Source organism: Parasteatoda tepidariorum, chromosome 7, assembly GCF_043381705.1.
Source record: "Parasteatoda tepidariorum isolate YZ-2023 chromosome 7, CAS_Ptep_4.0, whole genome shotgun sequence".
Classification (NCBI taxonomy): Eukaryota; Metazoa; Arthropoda; class Arachnida; order Araneae; family Theridiidae; genus Parasteatoda; species Parasteatoda tepidariorum.
In genome coordinates, this window is record NC_092210.1 from 66,638,779 (window position 1) to 66,660,534 (window position 21,756).

Consider the following 21,756-nt stretch of genomic DNA (forward strand, 5'->3'; position numbering starts at 1 on the left):
ATAAAGTATTTATCGTGTCATTTTCACCAACTAGCAAAACATTTTTATAAGTTTAAAATGGTATTTTTTTAATATAATAACCAAGAAAGTTTTTTTTGAACTATGTTTATGAACGGAAATAATGTGTTAATTACGTTAAGTTTGAAGGCTAATAACCAGAAAAAGTCTAACTTATTTTTACAAAGAGAAAGATGCAAAGTTATAATATCTTTGCTTGCGATTTCCGAGATCTGTGGCCACAGTGACGTCATGAGGAGGGAAATCGTAGCTTCAACTCTAAGAGCGGAGTGAACTAGCCCTTCTATTCTCTTTAGCCCTGGACACCAGCAGGGGTCACCAAAAGTATGGCAATTTCGATATTTCTTCACATTGTTATAGTAATTTTACAATTGCCAAATATTTTTACTCAATGTATCAATTTTACTCTATGTGGGAAAATAGATAGCGGTAAGACAAAGAAGCAAGCAATATTAAAATAAATTAAAAGTCGATTCCTACTTAAGTCAAAAAAGAAAAATTTTATTTAATTTGCTATACTACAAATTATAACGATTGTGAACTAACAGTAGGAATTGAAAACACTTATTAATTAAATTTAATTAATGAATTAATATTTGAAAAAGAAAACTGTATTAACATCAAGTGTCAACTACAAGTTTAAAAAAATGTATTTGAATTTGAAAGGATGAATAAAATTTATGTCATTAACGATTGAAAATTTGAATAAAATAAATAAATATGTCTAGGGAGAATGTGAACTAATAATAGGAATTAAAAAACGGCATGTGAAACGACATTTTCGCCTTTAACCACCATAAAATAAAATCTAAAAAATATTGAGAGCTGCTTCGTTCTGCGATGTTAGCTATTTTGCCAGAATTTGATTATATAATTAAAAGTAAATCGACACACTCTTCTCTTTGATACTTAAGCTTTGCTGTTATATAGAAGTAAGCGAATTTTCTTAGTAATGTCCTTCCTAGTGACTACACAAAATGGACTTACAATAGAAAATTTTTGAATTTACCTAGTAGTAAATTTTATCTTTATCATTCTATTATATTATCAAGTTTATTACTTGTATAAAATTTCCCCACTGTTCTATGTCTTAAAGTTAATGACCTAAATCTAAAATAATATATTGCAGTTAAGTGAAGTAACTGACAGTAACCACGCATGTGTCGGATTTGGTAATGGGTCAAATCTTCGCGGCCGAAACTTCACTTGGACTAAACTTCGTGTGGACGAAACTTCAAATCGACAAAATTTCGTACAAACAAATTCTAAAATTAACAATTAACATTAAATTATAATTAGTTTTAATTGCAAATATGCAATTTATTATATAATTTAAATAAATTCAAATTCCTAGTTAACTTAATTTTAATAAAAGTAAAAATATTAAAATTAGTATTTTTTATTTATAATTAAGTAATTTTTAACATATAATGCTAAGCGTATACTTATTTGTGTACTTTAAATATATTTATTGATCAGTAGAAATTACGATCTGAATAAAAGCATATCATATCAAAAATGTTAAAATATTTATTAAAATTTATAATTTATTATTAAAATTCATAATTTATTATTAAAAATTAATTTGCTTATTAGAGTGTTTAATCCGTTCGAGGAAATCGCTTGAAAAGTAAACTCAGTCCCCTCCCCAAAAAAACTTTTTAATTAAATCCTTGCATATTAAGTTCTACACTACGGTGAACTTTTATCAGTGAAGTTTCATACAGATCAGTGAAGTTTTGTAACCGCNTTTATTATTAAAATTTATAATTTATTATTAAAATTTATAATTTATTATTAAAATTTATAATTTATTATGAAAAATTAATTTGCTTATTAGAGTGTTTAATCCGTTCGAGGAAATCGCTTGGAAAGTAAACTCAGTCCCCTCCCCAAAAAAATTTTTAATTAAATCCTTGCATATTAAGTTTTACGCTACGGTGAACTTTTATCAGTGAAGTTTCATACAGATCAGTGAAGTTTTGTAACCGCAAAGTTAAGGATCAGTGAAGTTTTAGCCGTGAAGTTCTGACCTCGAACCGTCGGATTTGCATAATGCTTATGGGGTCCCAAAACCAAAAAAAAATTATTAAAGCCTGTATTATCGATTTAGTTGCTGTTAAATATGAGTGTTTTCTTTGGATATATTAATTCACTATTAGAAAGCACAATTTTTGCCAAAATAATAGTGTGAGGGAATGTCAAATTTATATCTTTTCATTGCTAATTTTTCAAAATTTTATATATATATATAAGGTCACCCTAAGGGACATCGCAAAAGTGACCTTATAAGAGGGGTGACCTTTTAACCGATTCATTAGCAGTTCGCAACTAAGCACGTAAATAGTACACATTATGATTTTTTAAAAATGGTAATACAAACGAAAACGATCAGCCATAAATTAAATATTTAAGTCAATAAATTTTAGTAGCGAATTAAAGAAAGTTAGATTTTTAAATTTTTTAAAATTAAAATAAAGCTGTTTACAAATTTCCTCAAAGTGTACATGCATACATTACATCTTACCTTATTTAAAATAATCATTTATGCAGGTCTGTCTCGTTTTTGGTTTCATTTTTCGAGCAATGCTTTCTAGATTGTGTAACCTCTCAAAATGTTCCTCAGCTCCATCATGGTTTGCAAAAAAATTTCGTATGACATTTGTTGCATTGAAGGCTTCCACTTGGGTTACAGCTACAATCCCAGGATCACTGTCCACAACTTGTGAAACAATTTCAGAAATTGTAGCTTGTTCGTTGGCTGCAACATTTTCGTAGAACTCGAGAGGGGTAATTGCCTTGTAAGGAAGTTAAATAGGCTTTTGTTAGAGAAGAGCTCCCCTCGCCTCAGATAAAAATGACCTTATAAGCGATAACGATTTTTAAAACTTGACCATATATCCAGTGGCCCCCATCCCCCCCAAGCTCTTGGGCACATTCATCCCGCCCCCCCCCCCAAAAAAATTTGCTAACTTCCCCCTTCCATGTTAACTTGTTCGAAATAGTGCTACGTTGCTTCTTTCATTTACGTACTTAAAAAAAAAATTCTCTCGTCTAAATTCCTTCCCCCAAACTATTCGTTTTATTTAGTGTAAAAATTCCCCCCCCCCAAGCTTTAAGTGGGCGCATCGTGCGCCCACCTTCCCCCCTGATGGGGGCCCCTGCATATATCCGATAATCTGTAACAAAGAATTCCTATTCAGTGAGCCGGGACATTGGAAAAGTGACCTTATATGGGGGGTGACGTTATATGCGGATGACCTTATATCGAGTTCTGACTGTATATATAGTTATATATATATATATATATCATTAAATAAAATTTGAAATTATATGTATACATATATATATGCATGTTCATATTTAGTTGAAATTTCTTCAGTTCTGCTCTGCTTAGATAGAACAGTTCAAACATTAAAATCTAAATCCATTAAGTGAACCACTTAAATATTTAAATATTAGAGAGTCAAAATGGAAAACTAATGCAGCAATAACATCAAAATAAAATGAAACGACAGTTTGACGATTTTTCTAACTTGAAAAACAGTTATGTCTGATGTTAAGTTTAATATGAGTTGACTAGTTGAAGTTAGTATTAAGTAGAATGCACAAAATTGATATATAACGCAGCAATACGGTCAAATTTTAAAAAGATGAATACAACTTGTAAAAGAATTAAGTGAAGTAAATTTAGTAATTGGCTGTTTTTCCCATTTTAAAAAGAGTTAAGATTGATGCTAACATTAGGATGAACAGACTAGATAAATTCGAGTCAAATTTAAGTAAAAATAAAGAAAGTTGTTACATAACGCAGCAATATGGTCAAATTATAAAAGAATAAATATAAAGGCATAATTTTCAGTTCCAGTCTATATAAACTCCTATTTGTGAAAATGGCAACACCATGAAGGAATCGTCATAATTGAGTGAAATTTAATACACAGTTGAGTGGTAGTGGTACAAATAAATGATTAAACTTTCAAAGTAAACAAACAATAACAAGAGATAGAAATCAGTATTTTGTGTAACCACCACGCTCCGCAATAAGTACTGCTACACGACGTGGCATGGAGTCAAGCAAACTTTGAATGTCTGTCTGAGGAAGAGAATTCCATACTGTTTGTATGCGTACCCAAAGTTCGTCTGTAGAAGCAACAGGACGAGGATTACGAGCGAGACGCCGACCAACGAAATCCCACACATGTTCAATCGGTGACATATCCGGGGAATACGCTGGCCAAGGAAGAAGTTGTACATGTCGCGATACAAGGAAGGATTGAACAGTCCTAGCAATATGAGGGCGGGCATTGTCCTGTTGAAATACAGCACCTGGCAAGGCTTGAAGGAAGGGAACAGCTTGGGGCTGTAGGACTTCACTGATGTACCGGTTGCTGTTCAGATTGCCCACAATTCGCAGCAATTGAGATCGTCCATGATATGCTATGTCACCGCAGACCATAACCCTGGGTGTTCGTCCACTGTGGCGTTCGATAACACACTCCGGAAGATGGCGTTCACCGACATAGTGTCTGACACGAATGCGGCCATTATTGTACCACAAATTGAAGCGAGATTGGTCAGAAAACACGACACGCTGCCAATCAGCAAGCCAGTCCCTATGCTGGTTGGCCCATTGCAGCCGCAGGCGGTGAAGGTTTAGCGTGAGGGGGATCCTGTATAAAGGAGTCCTTGCGCGCAGTCCACGCTGCAGCAGACGTCTACGAATTGATAAAGCACACAATGAAACACCTGTAGCTATTGACCACCGTGCTGCCAGTTGTCTAGAGGGAGCCGTACGGTCCGTTAGCGCAACGCCGAACAGGTGTCTATCATCGCGAGCTGACGTGACATTTCGGGGTCCACTCCCGGATTTCCGAGTTGTCCGACACTCGTCCATCCACTGCTTTCAAACACGCATCACTGTGCTGCTGTTACGCTGCACACGAGCGGCTACTGCACGATAAGATAATCCAGCTTCACGAAGGCCGATGATTCTCCCCCGTTTAAACTCCGTAAGTTGTTGAAATCTCGCTCTCTTTCGTCGAATAGGCATAAGTAATGACTAAGCTAACGTTTACCACTAGCAGATAACCACCGATAACCATACTCGCTTGGCTACAGCCGTCTATTTATTCGGATCCATCCGCCGTTCAGAGGGCGCTGCTCAGCATACGCATGCGCTACGGGTCTGAAATTCTAATCATTTGCATATCATGCTCTACTTTGCATTTCCTGAAAATTTCAGCTCACTCGCGTAAGTCCTTCATGGTGTTGCAATTTTCACAAACATGAGTTTAGATAGAAGAGTTAAAAATTTAAAATCCATATCAATAAGTCAATTATTAAGAGATAAGAAAATTAGAGAATCAGAATTTAAACGCAACATATTATGCATGGTCAAATTATAAAAAAACAATCAGTCAAAAAATTGAACGAAAAGAAGTGAAAGTTTATCTATTTTTCCAATTTGAGAACGAGTTAAGTATACAGTTAAGTTTAATATGAGTTGAATATTTCAATTCAGGTCAATATTAGATAAAATGAAAAGAATTGTTATATAATACAGTAACATGGTCAAATTTTGTAAAGATAGATACAGTTTGTTAAAAATTGAATAAGGTAAATTGAGTATTTGACTGTTTTTGCAATTCTAATTAGTTTAATTTATGTTAAATTTCAGTAAAAATACAAAAGAAAACTGTAAGGCAATATAGCAATATAGTCAAATTGTAAATAATTAAAAACAACTGGCCTTTTTTTTTGAGAGTGTAAAATAAATTACACCATTCAGTTCTTGTCAATAATTAAAGGAAAGTACATATAAATTAAGTAGATGAAATTTCAAAAAGCGTTATCATAGTCTAAAATAAAGTTGTTTGAAAAAGAAAGCAACGGTTGATCTAATAAGAATATTCTCTTCTAACATTTTAAAATTACACATTTCGTTGAAATTAACGGCGCTAACATTCACTATGTGTTAAGTTTCGTTAAAGTAGGTATCCAAATTATCTATCTTTAAATCTCTGTAAATATTTTTGTTCAGCAAAAACCATGGCGCATTGGTAATTTTGTGAAAGTTTTTTCTTTTTTTTTTATCAGTTTGTCCAAGAGGGATTTATTGATATTTCCCCAGGTAGACGATGCATAAGTCATGATCGGCCTGATCAGTGATAAGTAAAGTAGATTCTTTAAGTTTAAGTCTAGATTAGGATTGTGAACTAGGCTTGAAGTTTATTTGTTGCAGTATGTACTTTGGATCTTACTTAAATTGTTCGTCCATGTCAATTTAGAGTTTAGGAATAGACCTAAATAGGTGGTGTAAGACTAACTTCAAACGTTAACTCAAATGTATTAACTTGCTTAAGATGTAGTTATTGTAAATGTTTATATGTTGTAAGTGCTTATAGATTTTAAATGAAATAAATGTAAATATGTAAAAGCTGTAAATAACTGTCCTTCATAACTGCAAGGAATATAGATTCTATATTTTTCGATGGATGGGATGATAAGGGGTGATATTTTATTGTAAACGCGGTTTATTTTTCTTTTGTGCACCTGGCAACTTCGATGCATACAAAGTCTGCTTATGCCCTTCATGGCTTCGTTCCTGTCTTTACGTTAAGTCTTTGTGTAAATATATAGAGGTAAAATTGAAATATTTTTGATAGATTTTTTGTGAAAGAATATAGGTTGTGCTACTTAAGAGAATTGGTACTTAAAGCGCTTGGCGTACTCGAAATAGAATGGGAGGAACAGTTGCTGACGTAAACAAATATCGCGTTTCAACAACCAATCATGATCGAGATACCCAAACTACGTCACTTGCAGGCATCCCATTGTCACAGTTTTGTTGGCGTTTCGTGATCGCCAAAGTATTTTCAATCCATACATTGATTATGAGGGGTTGGCTCTGTTTTGGCTGTGTTATATTTTGATAATTCGCAAATTTTGGATCTCCTATCATTCTTCTCCTGTGTCCGTTGCGAACAAATGCATTTACTTTCAATTTTAAAATTTGTGGAGACTGGGGGTGCCCTTGCAGGCCACCCAGACTCAACAGTTAAATATCATTTTGATGCTAACATAAACTCTCGATGTGGGAGAGTGCTTTGCATTGATCCCTTTGGGGGATTTTCTATCCAATATTATACTATTATATTATCCAATATTATACCTTATATTAAACTAATTCTTACTTTAATAAATCGATTTTTTGCGTAAAAGATTTTATTCATCTTTTCGGCCCACTCTACCACTCTACTCCATGTACTAGCAGCTAATGAACAATTAATGAAACTTAATAAATCCTAAATTCTTAATTTGTTTCAGAACTTTTCTCTTTTCTTCCTGTTCCTTATATTAAAGAGATTATAATTAGATTTAATTGACAATAATCCTTGGAAGTATTAAAAATTAAAAAAATTTCCTGAAACATATCTGTCAAAATTGAGTTGAGTAATCAAGATACTTAATTTTTTTTTTTTATCACATACAGGTAGGTAATTTAAAAACCTTGCAACCATCAGCCTAAAGAACTCATTGAAATTTAACGAACCACAACTGAGAAAGGCTGATTTTCAGATTGCTCGATGGAACAGTTTTTCTTTTACTTCCTCTCATTTTTTTCTCGTTAAGGGATATTAAAATTTTACTAACTTTTTTCCTTACTTAAATAATAGTAAAAATTTCAAGTTTCTTAGGGAGATTAAATTGGTTTTGATGTATTTAATTCTACTCTTTTCGATAGTGATTCTTGATAACACTCAATTAGATGTTTATTAACGGCATTAAATATACCAACTTTTTTCCGTGTCTTGCATGGATTCTAAAAATATATATCAAAGGGGATAATTACAAAAATTCATATTTTTTATGCTCCCCTTGCCATTGGGTCAACTGTGGGAGGTTTTCATGGTTTTCTATCAATGTCTCTAGTTCTTTAAAAAAAAAAATTCACCCATGAAGGCTTGCTCCTCCCAATGCTTGATCCAGAAGTTCCCTTGGCTTCTGGATTGTGATTATTCTAATTTGGAAAAATCGGTAATGTTACAACTTCAAGTAATAAATTTACACTTTTAAACGCAAACAGTAAATGATATAGTTAGAAATATAGCGTTTAATAGAGGATTTAAAGAAATGAAATAGTCTAGACTCTAGACATTTACACATTAATTTTTTTTGAACTTCTATTCTTATTCTGTTATGAAAAAGGTTTTAGAACATGTTAGACATTTCGGAAATAAATCCTTCAAAATACAAAGATCAAAGTATAACCAAATTTACCTGATGTCTTCTGGTATGTATCTCTTACCCTATTATATCTGAAAGTATTTTTATTTCGAGACAAATGAGTATAAACTTACAGCATTACTCTCTTACACAATCAAAACCATTTTTGTCGACAACTAACTATAGATTTTATAACTATCTGGAAGGGAATTTTCAGATCAGATTTGTGATAATTCTAAGCCTCGTATTTTTCCCTATATTTCAAACTATAGTCACGTTTTATCGTGATGTCTATTGTTAAGCGGTATGAAACATTAGATAGGAAAATCGAATTCGTGCAAAGAAGGATTAGTTATGTAAGGTGATTCCACAAAATACATGTTAAACTAAATACTACAAGATTGATTTGAAATAAGCTGTTATGTTAATTTTTATACTTTTAAGGCATAATTTTTCCTAATTAAATCCATTTTTCGATTATTTTCAATTTCTTAAGCAAATTTTAAATTTACCTAACAGTCACTCACCTGGGCTGTCCGAAATTTTTTATTTACTTATTAAATTCATTTAAAATTTTCGCTCACAAAAGTTATTCAATAATTAAAGTATATTAAAAAACTATGTTTACTTAAAGGTGTTAAATAATATTTTTGGTACTGTTTTATCATTTAACTCATTAAGTTGTATAATTTAAAAATTTATCTAGTAAAAGGACATCACTAAACCTAAATCTGACTTTAAAACTTTTCAGCATGTATAAAAGAAATTGAACGCTCCTACAACATTTCTATTACACACAAAACATTTTTTTAAAAAGTAATAGGGGAAGCCCGGGTAAGATGAACAGCTTAAGGAAACTTGGTTTGAAAAATAGTAAACTAGAGCAATTTTATATATTTTATATTGTAAATATATGGTGGGAACAATTCTCTTACATATCTCGTACAGAAAATAAATAAATAATAAAGTTCAATAATAATAACTTAACATAAACAAAAATAGAACATCGTCCCATCTTGCCCGGGCTACCCGGGCAAGATGAGACACATAATTACATTTCAAAAATCAGAGAAATTAATGTCAGAATAAAATAATAATCGACATAAACCGTTCCTAAACATCACAGTTACTTCATAAGAAGCGGCCAAAACCGGAATAAGCACTGTACGCTTCATGAGCACATTCTAAGCAATCTGAACATTGAATCCAGTCTTCAGTAACAGTATGTTATATTTGCTAGTAGGGGAGAGTCGGGTAGCCAGTGGCGTGCCAACTTTTTTTTGACTGGGGGGGCGAGCCAATGCAAAGTCATAAGCTTTGCTTGATTTAATATTTTAAAGTTAGTTGTATTATTTTAATATTGTAATTTGTCTAATTGTAATTATCTAAACTATTTCCGTTGTTTATGACGACGATGATTTAACTATTACATCCACACCAATTTAGTTAACAAAAAATGATTTATCAATCCGAAACTAATTAAAAAGAAAAAAAGTGTATTAAAATGTAAAAAATTTAATTAATGAATTTTGTAATTTTACTCCTTNCATATAACATTCAAATTTGAAGCAATAAAATAATAATCTTTGCAACCGTACATTTATCGAAGTAAAATTGGGCGGTGATACCTGATACCCGACATTCATGTGAGCGGGGCTACCCAAAATTTTTTTGTAAATTTGTAATTACTCGAACAATTTTTCACATATAAACTCTTCTTTCTTTGTGCAAATTAAACTTAAGACTACATACTCCAATACTATATGTATAGAAAAAATTATTTTTTTAGTATTAAAATGAAGTTTAATCGAAACATTCAACCAATTTTTCTTAATTTCATGACTACTGTATTCAACATATTTTCAAAACTATTGTTTACCATGTTGCCAGCTGCATAAATACTTGAAACTTTGAAAAAAAATCGTTTTTTAATATAACAATTAATGTCCGATGGCCCATTGACTTGAAAAAATATTCTATACATGTGAAAGTGACAGTGGGCGGTGTACCCGACACTCCTCTACTTCCCAAACGGACTAAATTCTAGTAATATTTAGGATCAGTGACATAATGTGATGATTCCCGTAAAAAACTTCCTTTAACCTAAATATATCTTTAGAACTTTGTGGCAGAAATAATATTTAAAAAGTGTCACTACCCTGACATGCTAAAAACGTCTCATTTAGCATTTTCTCAGCGTGAGGGTGAACGAACCAAATAGCTAAGGTGAGTTCCCAGTATTTTTCTCGTGTTAAATACTTCATAAAGATTAAGTATGAATTCTTAAATTACTACAGTTTTTTAAGAGTTTGTGATTTGAAAATGTCAAGTTTCTGATAAATCCTCCATTAACTATTAATGAAATCATAATACGCCTTATTCAAAGGATTTGCTGATTAAAGTAACATTCTATATTTTGAAATGGAAAGTTCCTAAGTCTCTTCATTTGAGAGTTCTAAAAATGCCCTTACCCCTTTCTTGCGCAGAAAATTTTGTTTGAAAATTTAATGCAAGCTGCACATTAACAAAGCAAATGCTACCATAAATCATGAACAATAAGTAAAGAATCTATGTTGTCGAAAGAATTGTTTTTGCTTAAAAAAACACTGCATGTTGAGAAGTAAAGAGTTTTGCATTTCAAGTATCTTGTATTATTTTTTGATAAATGTTGCCAGACTGAGCACACTGAACCAGCAAGGATCAAAGAGATCACATGAAAATTTTGAAAAAGTTCAGGTTCTTATACATAAAAATATTACAGTTTATTTCACATGATGAAGAAATTGTTTGCTTTTATTACAGTTTTATTAGCTCGATTTATGACTGTGAGAGAAATCGTGAATTATAATTTCGACATTTTTCCTATTATCTAGAGCACTCAAATCTTCACTGAAACTCCAAGCTTGATTGTAACGTACTTTTAATTACTTTTTTGCCGATACAAGTAGAATTTATCGCCAATTTATAGCCAAATAAAATGTATTTTTAATCAAAATTTTTATCATTTTCTGACTTTCTAGTAAGCACAAATTGCAACTGCATCTCAATATTTTATGAAGACTGAAGTTTCAATCATTTTTTGTCCACTACGATCAAATCCTTTTAATCACTAAATAGAGTTTATCACAAAAAAAATCCAAACTCTTTTCAGGCAACTAGAGTGCAAAAATCCTAGTTCTGTGGCTTATGGCAAAACTAGTTTCATTATTTCCTAATCAAATTTTATCAATATATTATCAAGGCAAAGAACTTATTGTTCTACAAAATTGCAACAACTTTTAGACTAGCTACTATTTCCAAAACGTCATTAAAGCTCTTTGATGGATGACAACACAAATTTCAGTCGTTTTTTGACTACTATAAGCAGAATTTGAATTGAATTCATCGAATGAATTTTTCATCCTAACTAGAGTGCTGAAATTTCAACTGGAGCTCTATGCATGATGTCAGTACAATGCATAATGCCAAACATATAAAAAAAATTTCAATCAAAAACAATTTAAAAATACTTTATTATTTTTGTACCTATTTCTTAAGCCTATTTTCTTAAACTATTTTGATTTTCAAGAAATCTTTATTTTCATTTATTTTCAATTACAAAATACAAAATTTGAACAAAATAGGATGAATAGTTTTGAGTTACAATATTTTAAAAAAACTGCGTTTTTAAATTTTTATTTCTCCTTTAGTGTCCCTGCTTTAACTACACCATAAGAGTCTCTTAGTTTATGAGTTTAGTTTATGAATTAATTTAGATAGTTCATGAATTAATTTTAGCATTTAGCATATGTTTATAGACTGATGTTTTAAGCACATGTTTATAGATGTTATATAGAGGACCCTTTTTTGCAGCATTTCTTCCAGGCAAAGACATCGAACTCTACCATTTTAGAAATATTGTAACATAAAATATCAATCGTTTGAAGCTTTCTAAAAATTACCTTTCACTTCTCGTCAATGGTATCTGCTACTTTTTAAAACTTGAAAATCGGGTCCTACGCTTTCGATTTGAATTACATGATTCAGCCACAATGATTATTTTCTAAGTTCATCAAATGAGTCACCAAAATCTTTAGAGTCTTTTTTTTTATTTCATTAAAAGCTTTTATACTCTCTTTTTCAACAAATTAGGTGATTTCCCTTTGTAAAATAATTCGCTGAAATTTCCGAAATAAGTCTGAAACTAGAAAAGAAATTCAAAATCTACTCCTGTGATAAAATTCTCAAGCCCTGAATATTCAGTGCCGGCTGAAGACGTTCTCGCGCCTCGGGCTATACTGAAAACGGCGACCTTTACTCAATTTTGGAGGGGGGGGGGACTTAATTTTAAAGGAAGATTTTTTTTTTTCTTCGAATCGTCTCGCAGACGTAGTCTTAACTCTGTTGAAAAAAATTGCTTTTTGTATTTCTAATTACAATACTTCCACCAGAAAATTATAAAATCTATATCAATCTTGATCAATGTTGATTTAAGAAACACATCAACTAAACAAATAACAATGAGAATAAAAATTCTCAATATTTTTTACCCCTTGCATTTTTTTTCTTTTTTTTTCATAATTGTTAGGAGATCATTTCCCAGCCCTAATTTAAAATCTAAAAATTCATGAAATGAATAATTTCGAGAGCATTAAATTTAAGTCTCGTTCGCCGGGTGATGGGGGGGGCAATTTTCCTTTGTTTTATCTTCATTTTGAACTTATCTAATGAGTTCTGTTTATTGCAGCTTATGCGCAATAATTGAAACTTATTGTTTCTCTTAATTTTCTTCGTGTCTTTTTGTATTTATTTATTTTGTCATATATATGTATATATATATTCAAAGAAAGTACTCATTTGTGTTTGATCTTAGTAATTGAAAACTCAATCACTAAATAAAAAAATATTTAGATGATCACAGTTCCTTTAATTTACTCATTGTACAGAAATAAAAGAAATTAAATGAAAGATAAATTAACGCTGAAAGAAAAAACAGCATGGACCCACATTGAGGTCCAAAATAGTATTTCTTTAAATTAAAGTTTCAATAAAGGAAGTTTAAATAAACATTTTTAGTTATGACAAAAGTACTATTTTGTTTCGTCGGAAAAATTACCTTTCACAATATTTCAAAGAAGATAAATACATTTAAAAAAGATACATTTCTTTTAATTCAACGTGAGCTTTTATATGCTTTTCTTGTGGGGAGGAGGGAATAGTTTTATTGCTTTTATAGAAGTTGAACAAAAATTTTGCTACTTGCCAGTACTACTTCAAAACATTCTATTTTTCAGGCATTTAAAAATAATTCACTCTATCTTGAAATTATTTTTTTTACAAAAAATTAAATGAGGTTTTGAATCTGATGTGATGTAAAGCAAGCTTTAATAAGATAAATAATTTAGTGCTATTGCCAAAAAACACTTGAAGCATTTTCTTTTCAGTCATTTCATTCATTTCAAATTTTCTGCCAAGATAAAAATTTGAAAAAAATTCATACAGATAGCAGCACTAAGACTCCTACCAAAAATTCATGATTTGTATTTACAACTATTATTATAAAATATAGATGGCAGCACTACAAAAATTCAAAGAGTTAGATAAAGTCAGTCTAAATTTTCTTCACGTTTAATAAATTTTATTATGAAATTAGATTTGCTTACGTAATATTGACTATTACGCAAAAAATTATAAAAAATTACAATTTTTTAAAAGGGCCAAAGGAAACGAATAAACTAATTATTAAGTAGGAAGTATATCTTAGGTTCTTAAGCGATTAGTGAAATGAGATAGATGTTCGAGGTTTGAGAATTTTATGGCAGGAGTCAAAACTCATTTTGGAATAATTTCACCAAAAAGCACCTTGATATGACTTGATTGAAGCTAAGAAAAAAAGCACAAATATTTTAATAAAAGAAAACAATTCCGTAAAAGCAGCTAATCCTAACAGTGGAGACGAAATACATTTTCATGCCCAGGGCGATGCTTCGGAAAAGGGATCTGAATTAAAAAAATAATTATGATTATAACTTATTTTTTCCCTTGAATTGTCTGATTGGTGTAGTCATAATAACTGCATAAAATTTGTTTTTATATTTTAAATTACAATAATATTTCTATCAGAAAATTATAAAATCTGTATCAAACCTAATTAGTGATTTAAGAATAGTGATTAAGAATAGTGATTTATCGTAATTATAGTTTATTTTCTACATATGTAGAAGATAAACTATAATTACGATTTCAAAGTTAAAAAAGAAAGCCGTTAGTTTCATTAATGAGAATATCACCGCAAGTGTTTTAGAAGAAATATCTAGAATAATTAATATTTTTAAAGAGCATAATCTTCTATGACATACAAATATAAAAGAATATAAACATTAAAATTTATATTTTCGTACTTTAGCAGACGCAAATAGTTTTATAAACTCTTCAAAATTAATCGTTTTTGCGTTTCATTTTCGATAGAAATTATTGCTAAAAAATCCAATTTTCTTTTTTTTTCTTTTTTTTTTCTTTTTTTTGTTTGGTTTAAAAGTATCTTTATAGTCCCTCTTAGTATCATTGTTGACCTTAAATAGATTCTTATAACTTTTAATTTGGAACATTACGAGATCAATTGGAGATATTTTATTTTATTACTTCTTTCTTTTAATTATACACGCTTGAATAATATTTTAAGTGCATTTTCCATTATATTGTTAAAAATTATTTTAAAAAATGAGAAATTGTTATCGTCGACTTCTATAACACAATTTATATGTTTATGAACATTTTTGTGCATTTTTAAACTCATTCTCTGATTCGACGGCTCACTAAAATGCCTTTTATTGAATGCCTTTTTATGAAATAAATACAACCTTTAAATAATCATTTAAAATTAATTTAAAAAAATGGCTTAGTATTTTATGCAATTACAAATGATCATATTGCCGTCTCAGTAATAGATAAATATTAAATGATTATTGCTATCAAATAATTTTTGGGGAGGATTTGATTTCTTCGACCCAGACTATTTTATAGGTTTATAAAACTATATACAAAAATAAAAACGTAAATTATAAGAATAATAAACGTATAGATAAATCAGATGAATTACTATATTATTGACTCCTCTACTAGTAAATATTTGTAGAGAAAAGGAAATTTTCTTTTAGTATTTTGGAAAATCTTTCAATAACTATTTTAAATACATATCAATGAACAAAATATACAAAATGTTTTAAGAAGGAATCGATGTTTCTCGTTGTTAACATTGTGCTAAGTTAACATTGTACATGTACTAAGCTGTTGGTAGTTATGTAATCTTTACTAATTATCTTGGAAATTAACCTTTTCGTCTTGTTTCTTAGTAACTACCTCAAAAATTTCCGCTGAAATTGTGATGAAAAATTTTAATTAAAATTACATTTGAAGACGAAATAAGAGTTTTTTCAACATCAAATATAAAGATTTATATAAACGAACTCACATTATATTAAGAGAGTATTTGTCACACAGGTTTACGTGTACAGTGCGCAAAAAAAGAGATTTAAAGAAACGAAACAATTTGAATAACTTTCGATTTAATGATCAAATTATAACATTCTAGGACTCAATCTTTATGGTTAATATCTTAAACAGATATATTTAAAAAGTGGCACCCCCTTTTATTCTAAATTTAAATTACAAAGTCTCTTTGTAATTTATTTCAAATGTTTCCTGATATCAGTTAATCTAGATCATTCATTTCAAAAACTCCATTTACATGAAGCAGTCGAAATTAAATTAAGCTTTATAGCTTAAAAACTATTCCTATCCTTTCATTTTTTTGTTTAATGCTGAATTCTCATAATATTCAAACATTTTACTTTGATTTTTAGACTGCAGAAATGTTTTGAAGAGTAAAAAATCCATAAAAAAATAACAATAATAATAGTCTCCCAATTTAGTATATTCTTTTATTTTCTTGTAATGTGTTATTCATATAAATTCATTGTAACCTGTTAAACTGTGTGCAACTCGGTATAAAATAAATTTCCTAAATTACAAATGTTATCGAATTTTTTTTACTCATATGGCCTTAATTATAAGTGCACTTTTCAACATTTTAAAATGTTTTCCTCTAAGATATGATAAAATTTATTTAAAATAATCCAAAATACTTTTGCAATAATATTTTTATACGTTTTATAATCTCATATAATGAATTTAAACTCAACCTGCATAGTTTTTATTTGTTTGGTTCTGCATTCATATTTAATAAAATTTAATTAACATTAAATTTAAATTAGAGATTTTAATTTTTAAGAGCATAAGGAGCTTCATAATACTATTAAATTTGAATAAAGATTATTAAATGAATGTACATTTAAAATCAATTCTTATATTTATTGCACTAAAGCTAACTGAAATTAATTTTAAAATATATGCACAAAATTTATGTTTAATAATTATTATTGCACTAATTTGATGTTTTAAAAAAAACTGTGTTCTTTAATTAGCATTTACCTGAAAAATCCTTAACATTGATGTTAAAAAGTATTATACGAGCATTCAAAACATTAACATTTTAAACAAATAACATTTTAAACAAATAACATTTTAAATAAATAACATTTTAAACAAACAAGCAATGATATAAGAATAAAATTTGAAGCAAACTAGATTTCAATAAATGTCTGTCATTATTAAAAGAACATTAATGACGCTATTTTATTTTCTATGAAATTTGATGTTTTACAAAACACCTTGTTATTTAATTAGCATTTACCTGAAAAATCCTTAACATTAATGTTAAAAAGTATTATACGAACATTCAAAACATTAACATTTTAAACAAATAACATTTTAAACAAATAACATTTTAAATAAATAACATTTTAAACATACAAACAATTATATAAGAATAAAATTTAAGGCAAACTAGATTTCAATTAATGCGTCATTATTAAAAGAACATTAATGACTCTATTTTATTTTCTACGAAGAAAAACTTTAACATTTGATTTAAAAACTAATATTAAATTTTAAATGACATTATATAATACAATAGTTAAAAATTTAAGAATTGATTTATGATAAATTTACAATTCGTGAGCAAAGTGGGGGAAAACGATATTGGGGAGGAGCTACAAAAAGACGTAACAGAAGGCATTGCAGAACCCGCCCCCCTCAATCAGCACTATCAAAAATCTCTCTTCTCCCTCCCTTAATTTTCTTACATGCGTACAAGCCGCATTCGTCCGATTCGCCTAGCACTAGCAACAGAGTGGTCACAACCAAAACCAATTTAAAAAAGTTGTTGAGAAAGATTGAAGAAAAAAATTTATTTTACTAATTTGCATCGATCAAGATATTAATTAATAATTAAAGGAAATACATCTAGACGTTAAATTCTGCCAACTTAATTGCGAAAAGTGAGATGAATATAAAATCTGTAATGTTTTCAACTGACATATGTAATAATTTTCATATCTTTTTTAACGTTTTCTGGCTGTTGCCATCTTGAGTAATAAAGCAATTGATTTGCCAAAATTCCTTCATTTTACAGCTCGTTGTTTTAGAGCACTGTTTCTCAACGGGGGCGATACCGCCCCCCGGGGGGCGGTGGAAGTATCCTTAGGGGCGGTAAGCTTGTTTTGGGCAGTAGGGGGGCGGTGAATATGTTTTGAGCGATAGGGGGGCGATGAGCATGTTTTCTCATTCAAATTTAAAATTAAAAAATGAAATTATTAAATTGAGATTAATTAGATAAATAAAATTAACCTGAAATTGATATTGAAGAAAAAAAGATTTAATTAATATAATAAATGAAGATTATCCGATTCACAATTTGTACCAGCAATAAAATGAACTTAATCTACCCATATTCTCCAATTTGTACCAGCACAGCGCATGCGTCAGGGTTTTGCCTCTGACTCATTCAAGTCATTTGCATGCGTTTTTAGTATGAATGTTTGATTTGACCCATGTTTCTTATGATAGTTTTCGTGCTCTTCCTTTCCGTTTTCCCCCTTGTTTCGATTTCATTTCATTGTTTATTTGGCCAGGTACGAGAGTGAATTAGTTCTTTTTCGTAAGTTATTTATTAATTTTGAGAAATAGTTGATTTTCATCCATTGTTTTCTCAACTACGCATGTACTATATACAAGGCCGGATTAACCATTAAGCACACTAAGCACGTGCTTAGGGCACCAGGGGATAGGGGGGCACCACAAAGCTTGACTAAATGTTAGGAGTATATAATGAAATTTTTTTTTGAAACATTACTTAAAAAATTTATTATTTTGAGTTTCCATTTTAAGAGTAGATAACAAGCTTTTCTAAGTATGAAATTTTACATAATAAAAGAAAAAAAAACAAAAGATGTTATGTATCAAAAATTTTTGNAATTTAAAATAGATATTTTGAATTTATTATTTTTAATTGCATGCGTTGACTGGTTTAGGTTTTACATAAAATTTGTTACAAAAGGAAATATAACTAATTTACCATTCAATACGTTATGCCGTTATATACCGCATACGCTACTGTAAACACGGTAACTTAATATGTTTTATCATAAAATATTGCGTAATGCTAATATAACAGGATTACTGTAATAAAATGATTTATATTATAAATTAACAGCGCTTTGTCCTTGAGTCCTATAATTTTGAATATGCATCGAAAGAGTAATAAAAACCAAGGAAAATATTAAGAAAAGATGATAAATAGATATTACTGGTAAATAAATGTAAAAAAACGGCTAAATAAAAAATTTACGTGTCAATACCGTCATAATTTTAAATAACTTTTTGCTAAAGGCAAGCAAATATTTCTGTTTCTTTTTTTCTTTTTTTTTTTAAGTTTAATTATATTTATATCAATGGATTTATCAGCATGAGAATTTATAAAAAGGATATGTTACAATTATCTTTTTATGGTATATAGAAAAATGTAATAATTTTTGTAAGATAAATGATTGAACAATTTATAAGTAATTTAAATCATTGAAAAATTACGATTTTCTCCCCTTTTGAGGAAAAAAATGCCTCATCTCTTTTCCCGGTCCAGTATTAGAATGGAAGCATTCCATATATTTCTTTGCGATTGAATGTCAGAGTAAAAAACATAGTTGCGTAAATCAACACTCATGTCTTAATCAAGTTGTAAAAATAATGACATATGTTCGTAACACATATGTTTTAAATTTTTGCACTTGCTTAGAATAACTTGGTATTTACTTACTACTTAGTGTTTTATTTATTTACAATGCTTCTTTATAATGTTTATCCACATTATCACACATTATAAAAAGGGAATCAAAAGCCTGAAGTTGAATTGAAGTTGCAATTGAAAGAAAAGTATTTTTTGGTAGATCTTGATAATTTATTTTTTCCGTGATCAAAATTTACAAATTTTACAAATAAATCGATTAAAATAGGTGAAAAATTTTAGAAAAGCTTTATTCTTAAAAACAGGAATACTCTCAACCTTAATAACAATATGAGTTACTCGTGATTGTTAGTAAAAGAGTTGCCAATCGATCTAAAAGATACAGTTCTTTTTTTCGCCTTTTTTTTATTATTATTTTTTAGTTCCCACAAAATCAAACTATACATAGATATAGTTCAATTCTTAACACTCATATGTATGAAACATTTGTGACTTCAGTCTTTCATCCATTACCAACTTACTAACAAAAAGAAAAAACGTCGAAAACTGGATCATCGCGTCACTTCGTTAATAAAAGCATCCATTGTAGTGTAACATTCCACTTTCAATTTTTCGTAACTTTAATTTTTTTTCCCTCCCCAAATGCTTCTTTTCTGTCCCGATGTTCGTTGCCAATTTGAGAAGAAATTTCATAGGTTTTATGACGACGCATGATAAACGTTTTATATTACATAGATTTCATTTAATCAATTAATTTGGCGGTTTAAACATTTTAATGCCAAACTATTTTAAATTTAAAAAGAAGCCAAATTGTTTACAAAAACAATTTGCCTTAAAATTTTACTCATTCTGAATAGTGAAGACACTTTTAAATGTAAAAGTCGATTTTATTCAATGAAATGTTGTAGTGAAATCATCTTTGCAATCTTATATGTACATATTTGCATGTTTTTTGCAGCCTAATGTACCAAAATTGAATCGTAATCATATTCTAGTTAGTAAGTAGTTTACATAATTTAAAGATGGCAACTTTGCATAATTTAAAGAGAGTTTAAAAAAATGCAAATAATAATTACTTAAGGTTTCGTAGTAACGATAAGGCATTTAAAATGTTTTTCTAAAATGCGAAAAACTTTCTCATAATTTGTAGATCTTAAAGAATAATTTATGCAAAATAAAAATAAAAAATGCTTCATTTTCTTAGTGACTTTCCTGAAACAAGAATCATGTAGCGTATTAACTTTTGTTTATTCCACAGATTTTTCAACCAAAAGTAGACTTCATAAAAGCAAATTATTCGCCAAAGAATGGATTTTAAAAAATATATCGAAAATCTTGCATGAATATCAAACTTACGATGGTTGGTATAACAATCCCTGGCATCCGTCTTTAGGATCTGCTGGTAAGAGTTCAAAATTAATTTATATTTTATTATTTATATTTTATAATTTATATTTTGTTATTTCTGTTTTTTTATTTCTGTTTTAATTTTTTGTTTTATTTTTTGTGTTTTATTATTTATGTTTTATTATTAACATTATATCTCTATCTCAAAAACCTCGCAACCAACAATAAACTTGATTTATTTATTTATTTTTTTGATAAATCTTTCTTTTTTTCGTTAAAAGATTAAACCAACGACAGTGTTTACTTAATTGAAAATATTAGCTTCAAAATTTATTAATGTAATTTTTTAGCAGGTTATGCGTATGCAAATTCAATTTCCATATTTGTTGAATGTTTTTTTTTTTACTTTCTAGCAGCAATTAATTCAAATTTATAATTATCTTACATTTTGTACTAATTTGACGATTATCATGTCCATGGCGATTATCTGGCGATAATTCATGTCCATGACTGGCCATGATGGGCCCATATCCAAGAGGTCGTGGGTTCGATCCTCACTGGCCGAAGACTCCCCGTGTAGTAAATGGTGACTGATGCACGTTAAATCTGTCGAGTCTCAAAGTCCTCCATGTTACCACAACAAATCCTCTGGGGGTACTGATCCAGGAGTTTCCTTGTCTTCTGGATTGGTTCAAAATTACAAGGCTACGGAGTTGAACGTAAGTAGTCGTAAACCCATGAAATTGGGTCGGCTGTTCAACGACGGTTATAAAATAAAATACTTTAATAAGACACTATAAATTTTTAGTTACATCAAAATGGCTTAACCCTCTTAAAGCATTTTTAAAATTTTAATTGATGTCTTTTGTGATGAAACTTATTTTCTAATGATCCTACTTATTAACCTTTACTTATTAATATTTTAAAATCATTACTTGATAAAATAATAAATATTTATTTAACATTATTTTTTACACAACATTATCCTCAGATACTTAAATTTTATAACTGTGAGATAAAATTTCCCTTAACTAGTTCTCGAA

At 29.4% G+C, this 21,756-nt stretch overlaps 2 protein-coding genes across 9 annotated transcripts in view; one reads left to right on the forward strand and one right to left on the reverse strand.

The window, feature by feature from the left end:
- Positions 1-8,460, reverse strand: part of LOC107445506 (SEC14-like protein 2) — a 44,492-nt gene extending 36,032 nt beyond the window's left edge. For 5 of the 8 annotated variants that reach the window (XM_071183535.1, XM_071183533.1, XM_071183537.1 and 2 more), the window contains exon 1: positions 8,382-8,455. In XM_071183535.1, coding sequence (XP_071039636.1) covers positions 8,382-8,386 — 5 coding nt within the window. In that variant the 5' untranslated portion in view covers positions 8,387-8,455. Of the gene's footprint in view, positions 1-8,301 lie in introns of all 8 variants that reach the window. The other 3 variants (XM_071183534.1, XM_071183532.1, XM_043045776.2) reach the window with 2 other exon arrangements.
- Positions 8,461-20,626: 12,166 nt separating this feature from the next.
- Positions 20,627-21,756, forward strand: part of LOC107445505 (dual oxidase 2) — a 78,332-nt gene continuing 77,202 nt past the window's right edge. Inside the window, exon 1 of the mRNA XM_071183538.1 lies at positions 20,627-20,768. The gene's annotated coding sequence lies outside the window, so the exon portion shown is untranslated. The remainder of the gene's footprint in view (positions 20,769-21,756) is intronic.